Source organism: Ornithorhynchus anatinus, chromosome 8, assembly GCF_004115215.2.
Source record: "Ornithorhynchus anatinus isolate Pmale09 chromosome 8, mOrnAna1.pri.v4, whole genome shotgun sequence".
NCBI lineage: Eukaryota > Metazoa > Chordata > Mammalia > Monotremata > Ornithorhynchidae > Ornithorhynchus > Ornithorhynchus anatinus.
The window spans coordinates 14,204,877-14,221,036 of NC_041735.1; the positions used below are offsets into that span (position 1 = coordinate 14,204,877).

At 42.1% G+C, this 16,160-nt stretch overlaps 1 protein-coding gene and 1 long non-coding RNA gene across 3 annotated transcripts; one reads left to right on the plus strand and one right to left on the minus strand.

The window, feature by feature from the left end:
* Positions 1-606: 606 nt before the first annotated feature.
* LOC114813831 lies at positions 607-12,528 on the minus strand. The gene is made up of 3 exons (XR_003761590.1): positions 12,454-12,528; positions 5,959-6,054; positions 607-770 (listed from the first exon to the last, which is right to left on the minus strand). It is a non-coding gene; the product is annotated as an uncharacterized LOC114813831 (long non-coding RNA).
* TUBB1 (tubulin beta 1 class VI) lies at positions 9,459-15,665 on the plus strand. Of its 2 annotated transcripts, none has more exons than XM_007671429.4 (4): positions 9,459-9,617; positions 11,849-11,957; positions 12,473-12,583; positions 12,698-15,665. In XM_007671429.4, exons 1-4 carry the CDS (start codon positions 9,561-9,563, stop codon positions 13,777-13,779), a joined length of 1,359 nt encoding a protein of 452 aa, XP_007669619.2. In that variant the 5' UTR covers positions 9,459-9,560; the 3' UTR covers positions 13,780-15,665. The 2 variants fall into 2 exon arrangements, with proteins under 2 accessions (XP_007669619.2, XP_007669618.2); XM_007671428.4 differs by having other exon boundaries at positions 9,460-9,617; positions 12,470-12,583.
* The last annotated feature ends 495 nt before the right edge of the window (positions 15,666-16,160 follow it).

Genomic DNA, 16,160 nt, shown 5'->3' on the forward strand with positions numbered 1-16,160 from the left:
GTAATGAGGGGAAGGGAAAGGGGAAGAGGAGAGGGTGGGAGGAGGAGAGCCGAGGGAAAGGGGGGGTCTCAGTCTGGGAAGGCCTCCCGGAGGAGATGGGCTCTCAGGAGGCCCTTACTGCCACTGCCTGCAGGAGGGGGATCTCATGTAGGGGTAGACGACCCCATTAAGCATGGTTGGCTGTGCCTCTCCACACTGTCTCTCCCTGGCAGGTGATTAACCTCCCTAAAACCCAGGCGGGGGAGCCCGGAGAGCATCTTAGGGACCCAGGACTTGGGCGCTGGCCTAGGCCCGCATGCGATCAACCCATGTTCCATCCGCCCCGGTGCTGAGCTAGGATGTGTTGGGGACAGTCTTCAGAGACATCACCTGTGGTGTGAGACTGCCTCTACGCTTGGGTTTTGGTCTCTGGTCAGCTTGGGTTGAGGGCCCTGCAGGGAACCGAAGGGAGTGCCCATGGCATGATCCCCATTTCTGGGTGTGTCCACTCCTTTGATATTAGTGAGGGCCCTCCGCCGAGCCAGCGGGACACCACCATCTCAGAAAAGGCCACCTGGGTATGGCCCCGATCCATCAATCGATGGTATTGAACACTTACTGTGGGCAGAGCACTTGGGAGTGTACAGAGTTGTTGGATGGACCCAGACCATAAGGAGTTAACATCCTCAAATGTTCTTGTAGGTTTCTGTTTATCAATCATTAACTGAGTCTTGCTGCTTCTTTAAACATTTTTTCCGCTGACAGGGCTCCTTAAAAGCAGAACTGAGGAACTGAAGAAAGGGAAGCCAAAATTCATTTCAAAATTTTTCACTTAGATAAATGTGTTTCCAGACCAGAACCCAAAAATATCAATAGTGCTTGGAATTATCCAGCGGCAGTGCTGAATTCCATCCAGACCCATTTGCGATCTATCTGACCTTGAGGCTTTGCTGTTGCTAAGAAATGGCTAGAGGCCACTGTCCCCTCCCCAGACCTTCTTCCTCCAAACAGGCACTGACCTAGCAGAAGGAAACAGCACTCAACTTTCCCATTCATCTATGGCTAACATTATGACAGAAGGAGCTAACAGTTCTTTAGCTCAATAAAAACCACACATTCACTGATAAGTTCTTCTATGCTCAGACTGCCAACCAGAATAGAATTCAAGGTAATTTCATTTATATCTCTTTGTATTTGCATGTTAAACTTCCTATTCTCCCTCACTGTACATAGACAGCACCACCAGTCTCTCTGTCTCACAAGCCCATAATCTTGGCAGTATCCTCAACTCGGCTCTTTCATTCAACCCATGTATTCACCAAATCCTGTCAGTTCTACCTTCATGTTGCTAAATTCTACTCTTTCCTCTCCATTCAAACTGCAACTGTGCTGATCCAAGCGCTTTTCATATCCCACCTTGATTTGCTGACCTCCCCATTCCAGTCCATTCTTCACTCTGATGCCCAAATCATTTTTCTAAAAAAAATTCAGTTCATGTTTTCCCTCTCATGTTGCCCATTCAACTCCACATCAAACAGAAATTCTTTAATGTTTACTTTCAGGCACTCAATCAACTTGCCTCCTATTTTACCTTGCGGATTTCCTAACATAACCCAGCACACACATTTTGCTCCTCCAGCACTAACCTACTCACTGTACCTCATTCTCATCTATCTTGCTGCCAACCCTTTATCTAAGTCTTTCCTTGCCTGAAACTCCCTCCCCCTTCATATATGATAGACCACCACTCCCTCCACCTTCAAAGCTTGAATGTATCTGTTTATTATATTGTAATTTCCCAAGCAGTTAGTACAGTGCTTTGCACACAGTAAGTGTTCAATAAATACAAATTAATGTATGAATTATAAAAATCCTATCTCCTCCAGAAGGCCTTCCCCAACTAAGTCCTCATTTTCCCTACTCTATCTCCCTTCTGCATTGCCTGCACCTCAGTTCAGGTCTTTCCTCACTAGCTAATCTCCTCACTGGGGACTTTCACCCCCTTCTCATCCACAGCACTTTCAAGCAATCAATCAATAAATGAGTGATATGTATCAAGGGCTTACAGTGTGTAAGGTGCTAAAACAAGCAGTTGGGAGAGGTCCAATGTAACAAGATTTTATAGACATATTCCCTGTCCAGAAGAAGCTTACATTCTAGAGGGAGAGACAGACATTAAAATAAATTATGGATCTGTACATAAGTGTTGTGGGGCTTAGGGTATGGTGAATATTAAGTGCTTAAAAGGGTAGAGATCCAAGTGCATAGGCAATGCAGAGAGAGAGAATAAGCAAAAATGAGGGTTTACTTGGGGAAGACCTCCTTGAGATGTGATTTTAAATAAGGCTCTGAAGGTGGGGAGAGTGGTGGTCTGGCATATACGAAGGGGGAGGAAGCTCCAAGACAGAAGAAGGATGTGGGCAAGGTAGATGAAATCGAGATACAGGGTTGGTGTTGGAGGAGCGAAGTGTGCGAGCTGGGTTGTAGTAGGAAATCAATGAGGTAAGGTAGAAAGGGAAGGCTGATTGAGTACTCTAAAGTCAATGGTAAGGAGTTTATGTTTGATATGGAAATGGATGGGCAATTACTGGGGCTTCTTGAGGAGTGGGGCAACAGGGACTGAACATTTTTTTAGAAAAATAATCTGGGCAACAGAGTGAAAAAAGGACTGAAGTGGGAAAAGACAGGAGAAAGAGGTCTGCAATGAGGTTATAGTAGTCAAGGTGGGATATGACTAATTCTGGGATCAGCTTGATAGCAGTTTGGATGGAGAGGGAAGGGCCGATGGAAGTTAGAACCAATGGGATTTGGTAACCATAGATAGGACAGTGAAGAAGAGTGGGAGGAAAAGAAGGGAAGGGGCCTGTATAATCTGTTCCTGAGAAACTGTGAGTTGGCTGTACGGAACTCACAGAATTTAAGGTGTTACTAGACCGTACCAGGCATTGCGCTAAAGCCACAGTCCTTGTTGACATCTTAGAGACAAGATAGACAATCTTTTTATGCCTCCTTTTTACTTTGTTTTATTTAGATAATTAGCTCACTTTGGGCTCCAGAAAAGAGTTAATCATTAGACAGTGCCAAAAAGAGCCAATGACTTTAAAAAAGAATTTCGACTGGGGGAGGAAGACAGGGAAGGCCAAGAAAAGGGGAAGATGAACTTTTAACATTCTCTGAGGTTGAATTAACTCTAGTATTATTTTGGATAACACAGACCACATGTGTTCTCTTTTTAGCAGAGTGGGTGTGCAGGAAATTCTGTTATTGCTATAACTGAAGCACTAGGTAACACAGGCTCAGTTTCCTGCAGCAGAAAGTGAGGATAATCACTCTTGCTACACAACCCTCCAGGGTATTCCATGTTGCAATGAGTTAATAACAATGCCATGTATTTATAGAGCACCCTTTCTTCTTAAGAATTCAAAGGACTTTTGCATCTATCATCTCATTTTATCCTGGTTTCATCCCTGTGAGGTAGGGAGGGGAAGGGATTCTTATTTTATAAATGGGGAAACTGACCCCTGAAATTGGTAACTTGCACAAGGTCACCCAGTGAATCAAGGGCTTGGCTAAGACTAGAGAGTCAAGTCTTCCATCAGACCATATTATCTTTAAGCTTAGACAAGGATTTTTTTAGGTCAGTCACAATTATCTGAGTATTTGAGACAAAAAGCAACGTGGCCTAGTGGAAGAACATGGGTCTGAGAGTGTAAGGACCTGGGTTCTATCCTGGATCTGACACTTGCCTGCTGTGTGACCTTGTGCAAGTCACTTAACTTCTCTGTGCCTTAGTTTCCTTAATGCAAAAAGGGGATCCAATACCTGTTCTCCCTCCTACCTAGACTGAGAGTCCCATGTGGGACAGGGACTGTATCTGGCCTGATTAACTTGTACCTTCCCCAGCACTTAGAATGGTGCTTGAAACATTAAGTGCTTAAATACAAAAAAAAAATGGGCCAACAAAAACAAATAAAAAAAAACCTTCCTACTTTTTTTGAACTACTCAGATAATTTCAGCAATAGTGGATTTTCCCCTCAATTACCTGTGCAAATTCTACAGGTCTGACTTTCCCAATAAATATTTAATTTTCTTGCAAGGCTAGATACACATCAGGAAGAGAATGGGTTCAAAGAACACAGGGAAGATAGTAGTCTTGGCCTTGAAGTGCTCACAATCCAGACAAGGCATGAGATGCAAATTTTAGGCCATTCAATAGTCTGACCAGCTCCACATCATTCTGACAAAAATCATTCCCCCTCAAAAACGATTGCAGGCTGCCCAGATCTCTACTCCTGCAAATTCATCAGGAAGTAACCCCGCCCTCTCCTACCCCAGTACAGCCCTGTAGCCCTGGCTCTGCAACCCCAGAAGCAGGGGCTGCCAGCTGCAGAAGCATCTGGGTTAGGAAAAGTAGCAACCGAAGCAGTGTGGAACAGAGTGGGATCTAATAGCATTGATGCTGTGGAAAAAATGAATAAATGACAAGAATCCAGTTAGAGAAGGGCACAGACCCAGAAAGCCATGGAGATGGAGACAGGCAAGGCTTGGTTTACATCCTTCAGAGGGAAGAGGGCTAACTTTACATCGATCAACAAGGAAGAGGTTGTGAGCAATCCTCTGATGTTCCCAGAACCAAGACAGCCACTGATCTGATGGGGTTGGGGAAGTGGCAGAGTTGCTCAGCAGGGAGGCTGGGTCCCTCCCCAGCCCCTTGCCATACTTTCTCCAAACTCCCCTAGCCTGGCGACCACCTCCTCCATCGGCTGACAGGATCGTTTGGTTCCTTCAGTCAACTAAATACATGATGCGGGAAAAAATGTGCACTGAATTTGCTTCAGATCTTTAGACTGTAAGCTCACTGTGGACAGGAAACGTATCTGCCCCTCTAGACTATGAGCAGGAATGAGTCTGTTTGTTGTTATATAAATGTACTCTCCCAAATGCTTAGTACAGTGCTCTGCACATACTAAGCATTCAATAAATACCACTGATGTTGACAGAAACCTAATCAGGTTACTAGCACAAAGTCAAAACAAAATGCTTATCAGAAGGCAAAGAGGCACTGGCCTAAAGGCAAATGGTCCATGAACTCACATCACCTTCTCAGTGTAAAATAATAATAAACATGGTATTCAAGTGCTTACTATGTGCCAAGCACTGTTCTAAATACTGGGGTAGATCAAGGTAATCTGGTTGGACTTGGTCCCTGCCCCACATGAGGCTCACACTTTTAATCCCCATTTTACAGATGAAGTAACTGAGGCACAGAGAAGTAACTTGCCCAAGGTCACACAACAGACAAGGAGTGGCAGAGCCAGGATTAGAACCTATGACCTCTGACTCCCAAGCCTATGCTCTTGCCACAAGGCCATGCTGTCACAAGGCCAAACACTGGATTTGGAATAAAGGGAATCAGACAATGGAGAGACCCTGAGAACAAAGTCACAGTGCAGGGATCACATCTACCAACTCTGCTCTGATTGTTCTTTTCCAAGAGATTACTACAGTGCTCTGTTCAGTAAATACTACTGATTGACTGAAAGACAGACATGTAAAACCATAGTCATGGAAACATTAGTTCAGTTAAATAGCAAATCATTTAAACTCATTGGGCTGGGCAATAGCTTACAGACAGGGCAGTTCAGAGCAAGGAAATATTAAAAAAGCCTAGATTATAATTTCAGAAGCTATGGGGAAAGGCATTTTTTAAAAATCCAAGGAATAGTACAAAGTAGTAATACCCAAGGCCAGCCCAAAGGTGCAAGTAAATATTGTCTATTGTGTACAATTTGCAAAGTTCTCATCAAATGTCAAAATAAACATGAACAAATTTGATTTTTTCAATCCATGATATTCAATAAGCAAAGTGCTCCTATAGAAAGGATGTCCTGGGCTCTTGTCTAGATCATTGGTAGCTTGGGCAGAGTGTTGTTACCAATATTACCATCTTGTTGGTAATATTACTGTAGTGTACTCACATTCAATGGAAGCAAACTAAAGATCCTGTGAAGAGTTGGTGGGTAATCCTGCGTGTGTTCAGTTGATCCAGTCACATGGGAAGGGACATCATCTTGCTAAAGCACACGGAAAAAATCTCTGCTTAAAGGCCTTAAGAAAATACCATACTTGAGTAATCATCATCAGAGTTATTAATGAATTTTGATACTCTTAAAAGAGGAAAATTAGGGGCAGGTAATGTCACGGTAAGCATTTCTGGATGGAATTCTCTGATCTTATATTTTTAGTAGGGGAAAGTCCAAAGGGGAAATCTAGAATAAGCTTATTTTTGATTTCACGAATTTACAATTTTTTAGTCTTTTAATTTTATACCATTTTCACATAAGACCCATCAAAAGGTTTACCCAAACAACGTATTTCACTTGATTCCAGCACTCCATCATTCTTCTGGTCATTGGATCTCAGTTACTACTCAAAGAACAATCTCAGTATCTTTAAGTAAACAAGCCCCTATCTCAGTTAAAGCTGAAATGGGACACCTGGACTTTATCATTTAGTGTAATATTTCCACTCTAAACTCTGCCCCGGGAGCTAGAAGTGGGTCCCTTGGAGCTATTTGCAATTGTAGGGTGAAAACAGCCTTGCAACATAAAACGAGAGCATGACCTCATCAATTGCTGCAGCTCAGTCCTGAGGGTCACCTTGAGGACCGCTTTTGCAACTAGAAAACAAGGCTATGGGGACTTTGGTGCTTCCTCTGGGAGCCAGCGTCCCGGTGTCCTGTGGGGGGGAAGCGCTCCCCCCCTTACACAGAGAGTTTGAGCCATCCCCTGCCTGGACCCAGGGCCACCTGCCGCTGAACTAGGAAATGTGTCTGTTTAGCGTTGTATTATACTCTCCCAAGAGCTTAGTATGGTGTTCTGCACACAGTAAACACTCAAAAAATACAATCGACTGACTGACCAAAGGCCTTGCTTGTGAACTAAGCATACTTGCTGCTGGCCGAGCTGTGTCTGGTGTGGCCCGTTCCTGGAGGTGGCCCTTCCTTGGAGATTGAGGAGCCACATGGCTAAAGAAAAATCTCATAAAAAACCAAAACTAGACAAGTGGAAAAACATCTTCAGTGCCCTGCCTGAAAACAGAGGTTTCTATTGAGTTTTCCTGGACTTAGTCTTCCTTCCTTGGTTAATATTTCCGCTTTTTTCCAGGTGCCCTCTTGCTGATCACAACTAGCAGTATCTAATTAATGTACATGGACCCAGTGAGGGGTCTACACTTGCAAGTTTCACCTGCTCCAAAACCACATACCCATTTCTTGTGCTGTGGGGGTGACCAACAGCCCACACAACTATTAAAGCCACTTCTCACACAGCATTCCTTCTTCAAAAGGACCCTTCGAAGCCCTAATTGGACTGTGAGACAGACCAAATGGGATATGTTCAGAGGGATGTGTGGCCCGGAACCCAAGCTAGATGAGAGAATGGAAGTTTCCATGTGCCCCTGCTCAAAGCTTTCAAAGCAATCAATGAATCAGTGGTATTTATTGAGCACAAAGCACTGCACTAAGTGCTTGGGAGAGTACAATATTACAGAGGTGAAGACACAGTCCCTGCCCACAAGGAGCTTACAGTCCAGAAGGCTTTCTACAGTCTTGTGAGCTTTCTGTGAAGCTGTTTGGGGGTAAAGACCCCCCATCACCAACCCCATAGCAATGTGGCCTTTGAAACCTTGAATAAAGATGCTGTTGCTTTCAAGAAAATGTCACAGACCCACACAGCATCTGCTTCCCAGGATTCACTCAAATCTCCACTAGATTGCAAACTCCTCCAGAGAAAGGACTGTGTGTTTTACTTTTGTTTTTTTCCCCCAAACACTTAGTCAAATGGTCTGCAGAGAGCAGGTACTCAGTAAATACTGAGTGCATGAATCTCAGAAAGGTCACAGTGTGCAGTGCATTTTCAATTCCTGAAGCTTTTCAAACCAAGCTTATGGCTGCTTTCTTTGTAATCCCCTAACAGGGAAAAAAGGGCCTGATTTTCAGGTCAATATTTGGTCATAATTCTTCCCTTCTCTATTTCAGTTTCCTTCTGATGCAGATAAGATTAAATTGCCTGGGGTTAGTTTGTGAACATGAGATTCTTTTTTATTAACAAACGTTCTAAAACAGTCATCCTTGCACAGTAGCCAAGATTCCTCAGTCACAACTGACCCTGGCAGTGATGAAAGGCTAAAAGTATAAAGGAAAAAGTTTTGTTGTCAGCCTCAGGGAAGCAGAGGCTGGTTTATGTAGCCTAGTGGATTGCAAAGGAAAAACAAAATTGCTATCAACAATAGGAGCTGCTTGGTAGCTCTCCTAAACTGTTCTCTTGAAAACTGCTCAAAATGAACATAGAGGTCTAGTATTCAAACACCACTGAGGTCACAAGTTTCTCAGTGGGGAAGAAGAAAAAAGTAGAGAAAAAGAAGCATTTTAGTTGCATACCCGGTGTGCTGTGCTGCTTTTCCTTTGAGATTTTGGAGAATCATTGTACTGTTATCCTCACACATTGTGGGTGCTTGTCAACACATTTCCTCTCTTCTTTCAAACGTTAAGAAAAGACTCTAGAGAAGGACTGGGTGCTGCTCTTGATTCATTTCCCTACACATCTGGGACCTCTCAAGTAAGTCAAAAATTCATTGTTAGCTCTGTTCCCTACCTTCTTCTCCATTGTCAAAGCATGTAGATTTTTACTACCCAAGACTGGCTATTCCACCTACAAAATGTGTTTTCTCAGCTCCTGACCATCAAACCATCACATATGAAAAACTCCCTTTTGGGGCTGAGAAAGTTGTGAGTAAAGCACTGGCCTCATGATAGCAAGACCACTGTGGGAGCTAAGAACTGAGTTTCTGGCAGCTAAGGCGCTGAATTTAGCAGACTTCCTTAGCTGGGAAAGAACCTCTTCTTGGGTAGATGAAGATCCCTTTGCACTTGCACCTTGTGTGGGGAAAGCATCTCCATCAAAAGCAGCCTCCTTTTCAACAACAAATGCCAAACAACAATGCCAACAACAATAACAAATGTCATTATTATTATTATGCCTGCCTACTTGTTTTGTTTCATTGGCTGTCTCTCCCTTCTAGCCTGTGAGCCCCTTGTTAGGTAGGAATTGTCTCTATCCTTTGCTGAATTGTACTTTCCAAATGCTCAGTACAATTTGCACACAGTAAGCACTCAATAAATACGATTGAATGAACATCAGGCCCACCAATCAATCAAATCAATCAATCGTACTTATTGAGCACATACTAGACCCATCCACTGTAGCTTTTTCGGTTCAGCCTCAGAAATGACTGGATAGTTATTTCATGCAACAGTAAAAGCCAAAAAGGAAAAAAAAAATTACCCAGTCTCTTTAGGGGTAAGATAGGCAGAAAATTGTGGGGGGAGGAGGAATAGCTGAGGGAGGAAGAGGGTTGGATAAGGACACGCCCATGGTGCTATTCTCTGACAGGCAACTGTCAATATAAAGCCTGCCCTTGAAATGACTCTAGTTGTTGCCAGCTGATGAGGGTGGATGTGCAAGCTTCCAGAATCTGAAAAATACAAGTTTGGGTCTCCTGACTACAGTCTGAAGTAAAAATGCGTGAAATTGTGCACATTCAGATTGGCCAGTGTGGCAATCAGATTGGAGCCAAGGTAAGAAGAGCTTGATTACTTATACAGTAACCATTGATGTAGAATCTATCAATAGGAAAAGTATAAATTGATGTGAAAGTTTGCATCTTTAGTATGTAGGAGAGATGAATGATTAGAAAGAGGTAAAAAAATGATCAACAGTTGACATGGTTGGGTTCAGAAGAAATGTGGCACTTAGAGATAATCTCGTTCATAATTAAATTTTCACAACACACCCTCAAATCAAATATTCAGTCAGTTTTGCTTTGAACTGATAACTGATCCTTTGTGAAGGAATATCATCTACAAAAACGAGTTTCTAAGGACAGTGATAAAGTTGCACTAAATTTCTTAAAAGCATTTTTTCTTCATGTATTTATTTTTAAAATTATAAAGTAAAATAAATTATACTTTCCTATTACTGTCCAACTGAGAATTCCATGGGAAATTTGAAATTTCTGTTTTATGGCAGGATCACCTGAAATAGCACATTTTTAGCCCCCCCCCCAAAAAAAACTCCCTGAAAACCAAACTTTCTTCCCTTGTTTAACATGTCAAGTTCATCAAAAAATGGCCATTTAACTGACAAAATAGCAAACAGGCTATGGGCTGAAGATGACAAATGCCCATTTAGAAGATGAGCAAACCTAAAGAGAATCACCCAAAACTGCAGAGGCTACTGTTAATTATTTCACTGCTAATTTAAAACTAACATAAGTGTTAGAATTGGGATTTTTAAAGGATTCTTAATGTGGCCTCCTGTTGACAGACTTTTCTAAATGAAAAACATATCATATGTTTGCTGTAAAATTGTTCAATGTTTCAGCCAAAATCATGAGAGAATTCAGGTTAAATGACTTGTATATAGACACTCAGGGGGTATGACTTCCTTAAACTCATTGTTGTGTGGCCTATAGATAAAAGAACACAGGACTGGAAATGAGACTGTAGAGTAAAGATAGGTCTGTTCCTTTTTTGACATTAGTGTGTCTAGTGGTTAGAGCGTTGGACTGGCTATTGCTCTGCACTTTTATTTGTGGTATGTCTATCTCCCAGGAAGAGTAGTGTTCCTCTTCAGTTTTTGAAAAAATAACATCCTGCAATTGGTATATCAAAATTGCCATACTACAGTCTATAAAATATGAAAAAGAATTTTTAAAAATGTGAACTTTAATGAAGAAAATGTCTTTTCAGTCAGAGCATTGCTAGAGGGAAAAAATATATATATTGCCCATAATGATCAGCGTAGAGCATGTGCACCTCTCTTCAACTGGTGGTTTCACACATAGCTCATGTACTTTAGAAAATATTAAAGTCACATTTCCTCCAAGAGGCCTTCCCCAAATAAGCCAGGCTCCCTCTGCCTTCCGTTCGTCTATACACTTGGATCTGTGACCTCTGGGTATTTGGTATTTGTCCCATTCTCAGCCCCACAGCACTACGGTACAGAGCTATCAGTATCATGTATTATAATAGTGTATTATATTACATATAGTATATGTATTATAAATTATTTATTTATATTAATACCCCCCTCTAGACTCTACAGCTCACTGTGCACAGGGAATGGGTATGTCAACTCTGTTGTACTGTACAGTGTTGTACTCAACACAGTGCTCTGCACTCAGTAAGTGCTTAAAAAATGCCATCGATTGAGTGACGTGAATCATATGTATTGCCTTTAAAAGAAACATACATACCATTTAGGATACAAGCACAGTAATGCAGATTTCTGCACACAAGCAAGAGTATTTACTACAGAGAAATCCTATGAGAATTTGACTCTAGCAAAATAATTATTTTTGCTATTTTCTACATTATACAAGCATAAATGTTGATTGACGCCTACTTCTAATATTAAGTTCTAAAACTTAAAACTAAAATTAATAGTGTCTATTTCCCAGAATTTGATGAGACATATTTTATACATAACACCAGTTTTATCTCTAAAACTCAAAATGGTATTAAAAGAATGATGCATATCCACGTTTGGTTGAAGTGGAAGGAATTTAGAAACAGATGAAAAGAACCTTAAGGGTCCTCTGCTAAAAACTCCCATTACATTGTAAGCACTTTATGGGCAGGTAGTGTGTCAAGCAACTCTACTCTCCCAAGCACTGAATACAGTGCTCGGCAGAGAGAAATTGCTCAGTAAATACACCAATTGAACGTCTCAATTACCAAATCCAGGCTTAAACCACTCTCTCCACTGTCCCTTGGTTTCACCCCCCAATTTTTCCTGTTTCTTTCAGTTCTGGGAAGTGATAGGTGATGAGCACGGAATAGACACCAATGGAAACTATCATGGAGACTCTGCCCTGCAGCTTGAGAGGATCAACGTCTATTACAACGAAGCCTACTGTACGTTATCTCCTGGGACCTTGTCTTGGTTCCAGGAGACAAGCTGAGGCATGACCAGGAAAAGGCAAAGGACGGCTAGACCTAATCCCACAGGCTGAATGAATGAATAGAAGGGCAGCAGTTTCAAAAATGCTCAGAGAAACTAGCCAGCTTCCAGATAAAAGAGGATGGGGATAGAGAGTAGCTGAAACTAGGCCCAAATTTCCAGCCAAAAAACAGCTTAATCAAACGCTGGTCCATCTTTTGGGGGGGCAGATCAAAACTTGAACAATCCCCACAGGGAAGTACTGGAATGCCCTTCTTTGAATTAGGAATTGGTTAAGGACACATGAGAAATTTGACTTGGATACTAAACGTTTCTCCAACACACTGAGGATAGAATTCTGAAGTCCCTTCGGAGGACTATTTTTGGTGATCCCCAGTGGAATCTGCATGAATATCCACGATAATAGTTTCGATTTGAGCAACAACCATAAAGGAAACACAAGTTGCTAACCTTTTTCTGTTTTCAGCAGCCAAGAAGTATGTGCCTCGAGCAGTCTTGGTGGATCTGGAACCTGGAACAATGGACAGCCTCCGGTCTAGCAAAATGGGAACGCTCTTTCAACCCGACAGCTTTATCCACGGTAGGCACCGTCAAAATGTGACCAACAGATACTGGAGGCCTGCTCTTTCTCTGTGGGTCACTTGTCTTCCCCACCCTGCTTACGCTGACCTTGCGCACTGTCCCTTGTCTGCAGGTAATTCGGGAGCCGGCAACAACTGGGCTAAGGGCCATTATACCGAAGGGGCGGAACTGATTGAAAATGTGATGGATGTGGTCCAGACCGAGAGTGAGAGCTGTGACTGCCTGCAGGGATTTCAGATAGTCCATTCTCTGGGCGGAGGGACGGGATCGGGTATGGGCACGCTCCTCATGAACAAAATTAGAGAGGAGTATCCGGACCGTATCCTGAACTCCTTCAGTATCATGCCTTCCCCCAAGGTTTCTGACACAGTGGTAGAACCATATAATGCTGTGCTTTCCATCCATCAGCTCATTGAGAACTCTGACGCCTGCTTCTGTATCGATAATGAAGCGCTCTATGATATATGCTTTAGAACCTTAAAGCTGACGACTCCCACCTATGGAGATCTAAACCACTTAGTGTCCTTGACCATGAGTGGCATCACCACCTCCCTGCGGTTTCCTGGTCAACTCAATGCCGACCTGAGGAAACTGGCCGTGAACATGGTTCCTTTCCCCCGCCTGCACTTCTTCATGCCTGGCTTTGCCCCACTCACAGCCCGAGGCAGTCAGCAATACAGAGCTCTCTCTGTCTCAGAGCTCACTCAGCAAATGTTCGACGCGCGCAACATGATGGCTGCTTGCGACCCTCGCCGGGGTCGCTACCTGACAGTAGCCTGCATCTTCCGGGGCAAGATGTCAACCAGGGAAGTGGACGAACAGCTCCTGGCCGTGCAGACCAGAAACAGTAGCTACTTCGTGGAGTGGATCCCCAACAACGTCAAGGTGGCCGTGTGTGACATACCTCCACGGGGGCTCAATATGGCCGCCACCTTCATAGGCAACAACACCGCCATTCAGGAGCTCTTCACTAGGGTTTCTGATCAGTTTTCAGCTATGTTCAAAAGAAAAGCTTTCATCCACTGGTACACCGGGGAAGGGATGGATATAAATGAGTTTGTGGAAGCTGAAAGTAACACCCACGACTTGGTTTCTGAATATCAACAGTATCAAGAAGCCAAAGTGGATCTAGAGGAATACGAAGAGATAGAGGGAGAAGTGGAAGTTGAACGAGAAAAGGAGAAAGAACAGTAAACATAAGAACAGTATTTAGGGTGAATCTCATTAAAAAAGGGTGAAGGCATTCACCTGTGGGTGATTTACCTCTAATTTTTTTCCTCTCTGCCAAGTCAAAGCCTTCCCTACCTCTCAGTACAGTGAATAGCTGAAATGAATATTCTAATCTTCCTCTCTATGTGGCATAGGAGATTAGAGGGTGAAAATGGGAAGGTTTTTGAAAAAGCATTAAGTTTGCAATAGTATATGGGCTTTGCATGGAACTTGCTAATTTTAAGAGCTTCTAATGGAATAGCTTGGATTAGTATTTCAATGTCAATTCCTTTCCTGAATTAGTAATCTACTGCAGCGTTGAATAATGCTATACTGTTAGGGCCATGGGTTTGCAAGGAGTCCCAGGGGGAGCACCAACACAAAGATTGCTCTGGGGCATGGTCCTGGTCCAGTGATGCACTGGGATCCCCTCAGCAGGACTCATATTCAGGTGATCTGCCTGCCTGCCTACCTCCCTCCTTTCTTCAAAAGAGTAGCACACTTCACTGATGTTCTATTTCTCAGATTACCCCAACATACCTACTGAAATGTAATCTTTTGTGTATCTTTTGGATATTTCAGGCTAGAAGGGTCTTTAAGGAAGCAGGCACTTGATAAATCCTATGATAATAATGGCCAAAAACACCAGGGATTTGGAGCTCTTAAATGCTGTGTGCCTTTGTCTCTACTGAAACATTTATGGAGAGAAGGGATGTTCAACGGCAAATGTCGCTTCAGCAAATCACTACGTTAGCTGGAAAAGCAATTCAGAAAAAGTTGGGCAGGATTTCCAGAAAATTTTAAAGGTTCAAAGAGTAATTCAAAAATTCTGAAGTTGACATTTCTGAGAAACTTTTTTTACTTTTAGGAAAAATTTTTAAGGGGTTTCTGTGGTTTAGGAAAGACTATTTATACAGGGTTGGGTTTTTTTGTACTCAATTCAGTATCCAAATTGGAAGCATACACCATAAGCTACTTTACTTGCTGCGAAAGGAAAAACAGCAATCCCAAATGTACTGATAAGGAAAGTAGTACTTATATAAAGCTGTTACAGAGGAAATGTTCTCCAGGGAACTATTATGCTTCCTGCATAAATCTTAACTATTTATATTTTTACCCAAATAACTATAAATTGTTCTATATTCATCCTGGTAATAGTTTAGCAAGAATAAACATTCTAGAACATAAAACAAATCACTGTGCCCTTCACCAACAGTACAATTCTATAGTTCGAGTTTATCTGCCATACACCACTACTACTGCTTTTAGTTATGGAAAGATTTAAATTTTCTCACATTACCTCTTAGTTGTGCAAGTTGAATTCATTTAGCTTTTGGGGAGGGCAACTGGATTTTCATTTGCCAATTTCTATTTGCACTAATAGAAAAAGTGGCACGAATGGCAGAAGACATGAAGGTGGGGGAGTGGTAGTTTTCCAGAACCTATATTCACTTTTATCACACATAGACAACATCCACAGAGCTGGCAGGAAAACCTTGAAGAGAAAGAAAAGGCGGATAAAATGTACTGAGGAAGTGAAGGAACCCATCATCATCACTGCCTACTCTTTAAGTGCAGAAATTTAATGGCTTTAAGAATTTACTTTGAATGTATGGGGACAAGATGCACTTGAAATATATACATAATTTATTCTACTGCAAACTTGCCCCCAGAGTCCAAATGCTGGTATTTTTCTATCCATTTTCCTTGAACATGAGAAAAACCTTTTAAACTCCACAACTACACAAGATATTGGGCTGTGTGTGTGTGTGTGTCTATATACTTGCTATGACTCATGACAACTTTTAAATTGCTGTAGAACTTTTTTTGCATTAATAAAGATTAAAGGAAATAAATGCTTTTAAATTAGACAAGAACTTTTTCTTTACTTGAAGATAGTTTTCGTGTCCTGACAGCTCTGAATTTGTAATGTAATGGGATTTTAAAAATAATTTTAAGTACTTACTATGTGCCAAGCACTGTACTAAGCGCCAGGATACAATCGGGTCAGACACATTCCCTTTCCCACATGACACTGAAACCTGGCCAAGTCAAAAGTTCATATTGTTTTCTCTTAAGTGGCTTATTCTTTTAAATAGTTAAGATTCCAGCTGCACTATTTCTCTTTAGCTGCTTGGCATAAATTAAAATGGTTAAGATGAAAGACAGTAGGCCTGGGAGTCACAGAATCTGGGTTCTAATTTCAGCTCTGCCACTTGTCTGCTGTAACTTTGGGTAAGTCATTTTCTCTGTGTTTCCCTTACCTCATCTTTACAAGGGAGACTGGGACAGTGCTATGTCCAACCTGATTATCTTATACCTAAGCCAGTGCCTGGTACACAGTAAAAACTTAACAAAGGCTATTA